Source organism: Penaeus monodon, chromosome 12 (assembly GCF_015228065.2).
Source record: "Penaeus monodon isolate SGIC_2016 chromosome 12, NSTDA_Pmon_1, whole genome shotgun sequence".
NCBI classification, from domain to species: Eukaryota; Metazoa; Arthropoda; class Malacostraca; order Decapoda; family Penaeidae; genus Penaeus; species Penaeus monodon.
Genome location: NC_051397.1, coordinates 21,238,645 through 21,246,144, shown reverse-complemented (window position 1 = coordinate 21,246,144; position 7,500 = coordinate 21,238,645). Strand labels below are relative to the sequence as shown.

General features: G+C 44.0%; 1 protein-coding gene across 2 annotated transcripts in view; it reads left to right on the top strand.

Moving 5' to 3' along the window:
• Positions 1-7,500, top strand: part of LOC119579364 (trithorax group protein osa-like) — a gene marked incomplete in the record, with an annotated part of 90,385 nt that overhangs the window by 45,638 nt on the left and 37,247 nt on the right. For both annotated transcript variants that reach the window (XM_037927131.1, XM_037927130.1), the window contains 1 exon segment: positions 115-145. In XM_037927131.1, coding sequence (XP_037783059.1) covers positions 115-145 — 31 coding nt within the window.

Below are 7,500 nucleotides of genomic sequence, written 5' to 3'. Positions count from 1 at the left end.
ACAATTGGATTCTGGTCTTTTCATTTTGTTGTTTTAGGACACTTCTATATTATTCATTAGAATTCATACACGCACGTGCTCTTTATTTTGCATTTATGACGGTTCTTTTTTCAGAATCAAGACAACTCTGCTTCAGGTCAACAGAGTAAGTACTGTACCTTAGGGTTTTTTTTCCAAATAGTAAATCAACCCCTAGGTATCACAGAAAGACTGCAAGGCTAGATTATAAAACATTTTTTCTCTAGAAATTGTTAGTGGTATTTGGTGTCTGTCTAGTTTGCCCAAGTGCTGATGGCCGAATAAATACGGTAGTTACCGAGCTGGAGTTTTATCTGGTAACAATAGTGCATTCAAGTGAAACAATATAAAGAGTGTTGTTAAATATACAAATGCACGAGGAATAAACGAAGAGACAGACTTTCCCCGTCTTAATTTGCTAATATATAGCCCACGAGACCCCCACAGGTGGATTATGGGGCCTGCAGCAAGCCAACCCTCACTATGTATGGCAGTGTCGTTGGGGGTGGCAGAGGTGGCTTCCACCCGTGATTGCCCGAGGATAAACTTCAGGCGGGCCGTCAGGGTAGGGGCTTTGAACGTCCGTTCTTTGCGACAGGACGATCAGTTACCACTACTGTCGAAGGAGCTGAAGCAGCTCACAGTTGAGGTGGCTGCTCTCTCGGAGATGAGAAGACCTGGCAACGGCACGATTAGTGTGGGTGTCTACACTTATTACCGGTCGGGCCGCAGCGGTAGCCACCATCTCCAGGGAGTAGCCATACTCATCTCAAGCAGACTTCAACCCTAGGTAGTAGATGTCACTCCAGTCTATAATGGTATTGAGACTGAAGCTTCATGTCTCTTATTGCTCTGTACACTCCTACTGATGCTTGCGAAAGAGAAGTTTTATGCCAAACTTGCATCTGTGACAGCTGTGCTCGGCAAGATATTTGTATTTTTCTTGTTGACTTCAATGCGGTATCTGGCTTCGATCGAGCTGGCTATGAGATGTCTGTCGGCCCTCATGACTCAGGAGCTGATGCTAGCAGTGAGAATAGCCTCCTTTTCCGGGACTTTGCTAGGTCCTGGAAACTGAGGATTTCTGGCTCCTGGTATCAGCGTTCCGACCCGTATCGTTGGACTAGGTATAGTGATACAGGAAATGTGCCAAGGAGATTAGCAGCACTTGCTGGAGGATCCTCCAGGATGTATCGGAGTTTTGTGGTACTGATCATAGATTAATTGTTGCTACTCTCTGGGTCCACTTCACTGCTTATTTCATCCATGTTGTTTTCACATTCCTGCTTTTATAATCCGTATGACTGATGTTCCACAACGGCTTTTTGACTCTCACTTTATCCAACAAGGCGTAAATAGCTTCTGAAGAGAGCTCCATGCTTTTGGCTATCGAAGGGGTTGATGTTTAAGTTCGTTAATCAAATGAACGTTTATCCAAGTTATCTATAAACGTTTAATGACACATGGTTGTCTGATGCAATATATGTTTGTGTCTAATAATTAAGTTTGTTTTTATCATGATATATAATTTTTTTTTTTTTTTTAAGATTCTGAGTAATGAGTTTACCAGTAATTATATTATAGTTTTTGTATCAGCAATATATTTCAGCTCTAGGCATGGATGAAATACCGACAGAGCGTTTTCGCGCTGCGGAGGGATTTTCATCTCAGATCCATTTACAGCAAGGGAAGCATCCAGTTCTGTAAAGGGATCCCTGGGCAGAATAGATTAATGTGATCAGCACTTTAGGGTGTTTCATGTGAACATATTGAGGGAGGAGTGTGCCAGGGGTTTGGTGAACCTATCTCTGTCATTTCGCAGTACTCTCGGGCCTGTTCATCTGTGGGACACCTGCAAGCATGAAATGCTTGATGCAGTCCAAGAAATGTTTGGTGAATGCCCAAGAGCAATACAGAATTTCATCTTGCAGGAGACACAGATGCTTGTCGCGCGGCTTGACTGTCAGGGAATCACGACTTGCATCATTCCCTGGTGTGTAGGTCACTGCTGAGAAGGGACAAGCATCAGTTTATCAGGAATCTTGGAAGAGGAGGTCAAAAGCCATTTCCTGGTAAATGACCTTCGTCCTACCTACCAAGCCCAGAGAAAGCTGAACTCCAAGCCCTCCTCACAGACAACTGCAGTTTGCTCAGCAAGTGGCCAGATAATCACAGATCCTGTTGGGGTGTGGGTGCATTGGGCTGAGTGTTATGAGCATCTGTACCAAGTTGATCCACCAGCAATTAACTTAGATGTGGGTAGTGTCAAGATAACTTTGTCAGACCCACCCATCAGCGAGGATCCACCCTCCCTGACTGAAGTCAAGGGGCAATTTCCAACCTGAAGAGTGTTAAAGCAGCAGGTATCTGCAGCATCCTAGTTAAACTGTTAAAATCTGGTGGAGAACCTATGGCAAAGGGCTTGCATGCTGTCCTGTCTGGCATCTGGCAGACTGGTACCATTCACCCTGACATGCTGACGATTGTGGTCATCCCTCTCTGGAAGGGGAAAGGGGATCAGTGGGACTGCAGCAATCACCAAGGCATTACACTACTTAGTATACTGGGCAAGGTTCTCGCTCACATCCTTCTGAGACATATCAGAGACCACCTGTTGAGGCACCAGAGGGTGGAGCAATCTGGATTGTAAGTCCACAATAGACAGCATCCTGGTGCTTCAAGTCATTGTAGAGTGTTGTCGTTAGTTCAGACATGGGCTGATTGCAGCTTACATTGATCTCAAGAAGGCGTTTGATACCGCGCATCACGAATCACTCCGGGATATCCTGAAACTAAGAGGAATTCCAAGGATTACTGGATAATAGCAAGCCTGTATACTGGTACTGAAAGTGCTGTAAAGTGTGGTGGGATCCTGTTGAGCTTCTTTCCTGTTAGTTCAGGAGTGAGGCAGGGCTGTATTTTTACACCAACACTTTTCAACACTTGCATGGACTGGATACTGGGTAGAGCTACTATCCAAAATCGCTGTGGAGTAAGTCTGGCAATTTCAAGGTTGACTTTGCTGATGTTGTTATTTTATCAGAATCTCTGGAAACTCTAGTGGTGGCTATTGATGCATTTAGCAATGAAGTGAAGCCCCTGGGGCTAGAGTTCTCCTGGACCAAGATCAAGATCCAGGACTTTGGAGGCCTGCTAGGAGATCCTGTTCAGTCGGCACATGTTTGCAGTGAGAACATCGAGGTCACAAAGAGTTTTATATACCTCGGTAGTGCAGTTCATGACTGTCGGCTGTCAGACCAGGAAATCAGTAGGTGGGTTTGGCCTGGCAGCAAGGCTCGTGGAATATCTTTACAAAGGTATTTGGAGATGCTGGTACCTGTGCAGAAGGACCAAGCTACATGTCTTCAAGGCCCTGATACTGTCAGTTTTACTATACGGTAGTGAAAACTAGACGCTATCTTGTGCTTTGGAATCTCGTCTTGATGCCTTTTGTAACAGATCCTTGCACCAGATCATATGGTATAGTTGGCAGGACCATGTGTCCAACCAAAAGTGCACCATGAGACTGGTATAGGACCTGTTACTTGCACAATCCGCAATCACCAACTCAGGGTATACAGCCACCTAGCTCTTTTCCCACAGGATGATCCTGCCCACCAGGTTGTCTGTTCGAGACAACCCTGGGTGGAGGACGGTATAGGAAGTGGCTTGGGCATATATATCAAACCTGTTGTGGAGAGATTAGAGATGGGCTGGGCCCCTGCCTGGCGGCTTATCATGAGGGACCCTCTTATGTAGAAATAAAGGGTGGTTGCAGCTATGTGCCCCTGCCGGCATTAACTCCCTAATGATGATAATGAATTTGCTAATTGAATGTTAATGCCCTCACTTGGTTATACTACTAATAGTTTACGCATGCAAAAGGATAAATGTTTCCCTTCCACTAATTATATGTTGCCTATATTTGTCTGTAATTTTGCATAACATTTTCACACTAACTACCGGTTTGATTTGGTAGTTCCCTCGTCAGAAGGATAGATAAAAAAGAATAATAGTATCCATACATGGTTATATGTTAACTCTTGTTCAGCCATGAACCATCTGTGTAACATATAGTTCTGTCAGCTGATATTTTCCCACCAAGACAAAAAACATGGGAAATCTTGATACTTTCCTGCCAGAAGTTTCACTCTTGTAATTATATATACTTTTAAAAAAATTGTCTGCAATTGTTTTCCCTTTCCTTTTCTATGACAGTCATGCATCGAAAATATATGATCAAAAAGACAAAAGTCAAAAGTTTGGAAAGAAGAATGGGAAGGATAAGGAGTGGAGGGAACATGAATTTTAGCAGAAGAAAAAGGAGCTGGGGCTTAACCCATCATGCAGAGTAAAGCTTGGGGTAATAGTTGTAGTGTCTTGAATCTTTTGTGTTGGTGCGGTGTCCTCGGGTGTGTGGTGTTTCCCTTCCGCCACACGAGGCTACACACTGGAGGTCACATGCTCGCAGCATTCTCGTGGGAAGTGGTTCAGGGCGCGCTGCCCAGGACCCTGCTATAGCGAACAGCAGCTGGATTCTCTGCTACCCAGGGAGGTTGGGGTAAAAGTTAACAGTTTAGGCACCATCTGTGGTGTGATCTGGGCATGGCCTCCTCAACCATGACTCCAGGGCCATCCCTCGGCTAAGGTGGTCGCTAATCAGGTGCTGGCCATTCCCACCTGTGTCAACAGAAGATTCCCCTTCGTTGGCAGCAGGGCTTAGGAGAGGCGCGACCCTGGCGGCCACGTCACGATTGGATTAACGCCACTGGCGTGACACTTCTTTCATAGGCTCGCATAAATCCTTATGACAAAGGATTTATGGTCCTGGCACGAGTACTAGCAGCGTCACATGCCGGAAACCGAAACCAGTGGGATGGTGGGGTAAGGCTAAAGGATGTTGGGTCCATGCTATGACAAAGGATAATGAGATGGTGAGGGTGAGGTTATAGCAGTCACAAACTGTCAGGTGATGAGGTGAAGGTATTAAAAAGCGGGAATGTGAGGGCTGTGGCAAAGGGGAGGTTAAACTTTAATTTGAGAATTTAAAAGTTACAACAAAACCAAAAGAAAACAAACTATGTTAAAAATAAAAAATAACGAGAACACAAATAAAGCAAAAACTGACCAAAACAACAGATAAGGGAAAGGGAAAGGTGAAAATGAGGGAGTAGGAGGTGGCTTCAAAGGATAAGGCCGAGCCGAGCCTAAAAAACTGCATCCACTTCTTTGTCCCATACCAAAGAATACAGATCATGGCCTAATCCCATTCTTCGGCCGGAACAAAAGATGGTGTTGAGTCTATCCAGCCAGTCGGTATGCCAAGCACGGAGTGTGTCAGTCTGTTTACAGACCAACCTATGCCACTCGATGTTCAGAGGAAATAGAGAAGCTTCCTCATGGAGTTCACATGCAGTAATAAATCGATCCCAATCTGCCATATAGATCCATCTAAGTGTTTTATTCTGAACAAGCTTGAGTTTGCGCTTGTTAGTGTGCGCTGTTTGTGTGAGTGCGAGTGGTGTTTGGTCAGTGTTTTGTATAGATGCAGCTTCTAGCCAAGGTGGCCTTTGAATTAATATGCAGGTGAAATCAAAAGTAGGTATCAAAGGTTAAACCAAGGATGGGGCAAGAGGATCTGACTTGGAGAGGTGCTTGTAGTCTGTTGAAGGTGTTGAGGTAAATGTTGTCGTAAGGAAGAAGTTTTCATGGTCTTACAAAGAGAACTTTTGTTTTTGTCGCATTAGTCTTGATATACCATTTATGCTCCCATCTCGAGACGGTGTCCAGTTTGTCATTAATGCGCTGAACGACACCTGAAACTGCATTGTGTCAAGCTAAGTGCGTACAGTCGTCAGCATGGAGGATAGTGAGTGAGTCTGTGTGTGTGGGGTCTGGGAGGTCATTTGTGTATAGTGTATAGAGTGTTTGGCTGAGTATGTTGCCCTGAGGTACTCCATCTGAGATACGGCTATCAAGAAAACTGCAGAGTAACTTTTTGATCAAAGGTGGGAAGTTAAATTTTGTGCACAGCTTGTACTTCAGGCCAGCATGCCAGACCGTATTGAAGGTTCGCTCAACATCTTTTGTGACAAGAACATTCTTTAGTCGTCGGTCTTTGTTGTTGTTTATGTAGTTTGTGATGATGTTGAGTGCGTCCTGTGTCGAGCAATGCGAGTGAAAGCCAAATTGTGTGTGTGACAAGGTTATGGTCTTCAAGATACCACCTTAGTTGAGTGTTTATGATTTTTTTTTTTTTTTTTTTTCAAAAATTTTGCCTAGTGTCTCGAGTAGACTAATAGGGCGGTAACTTTTTGGGTCAGTCAGGTCTTTTTGTGGTTTAGGAATGAGGGCCACTAAAGCAGTCTTAAAGGGAGAGGGAAAATAGCCGGTAGCGAGAGAGGCGTTGTAAAGGTGAGTCAAAACTTGTATAAGGTTGTCAGGAAGGTGAATAAGAGTGTCGCATCTGATCTGTGAGCAGCCTGGAGTCTTACAAGGAAACCTCTTTATTTATTTATTTATTTTTTTACTTCCTCCAGCCTGTCCAGTCGGATAACTGGCTCTGGGTTAGTTTCTACCCTGTTCTCTTGATTCCAGGTTATCAATTTCTTGAATTCTGTGAGTGAACAGGGGATGAGGAGGGTGAGGGTAGTAAACTTGGGCCCAGTGTTCTTCAAAAAAATTAATAACATCCATGGGATCTGGAACTTTTGCATTATTATGAATGAGATGGGAGAAGGGGAGGTAGTTACTACCTTTAAGTTGTTAAATTTTTGTTAAAATTCCCGTGGATTGTGAACTCTGTTGCATTCTACTTTTTTAACTAAGAATGTCCAATATTTTTGTCAGTCGTTATCAAGACTATCAATGACGTGTCATCTTAGAGTAGGTAAGTCCCTCGAACATGGTTTAATCGAAAACAGGTCAGGAGACGTTTTGTCCTTTCAGATGGCGATGGAGGCGAAGATGTAATTCCAATGCCGATCTGTTGTTTGGGAATCAAGCCCGTCAAGATTAAATTCAAAATTTTGATAATTTATTTAGATTTAAATGACTCCCAGTCTGCTTGTTTATACCGGAAAGATCGTCTTTCTTGGTTTAGTATTGGTGATGTGGAAATTTTTATTATGATGGGTATGTGGTCTGAACCAACGTTTGGACCGGGTTGCAGGTGTGTGTGGTAGGCAAGTGCTGCCCTGTTCCCGAAATTAGATCAGGGTGGCCCTTTCCCCTATTTGTGTATGAGGTGAAGGAGTCGGGTCCTATGTAGTGGAGTCTTTTTATTTCAAAAATAGAAAGGAGTTACCTACTGTGTGCATTGGTAGTGCCGTGGTGTAGTGTCGTGTGGGTAGCGTTAATATCTCCGGCAAAGGAGACTGGGAGGTTTGTATGGTTGAATAATTTGTTGAAGTCGGCAAGAGGCAAATTAGTCCTTGGTTCTATATAGGCAATGGAAAGGATAATGGGGCCCTGTGGGGTGAA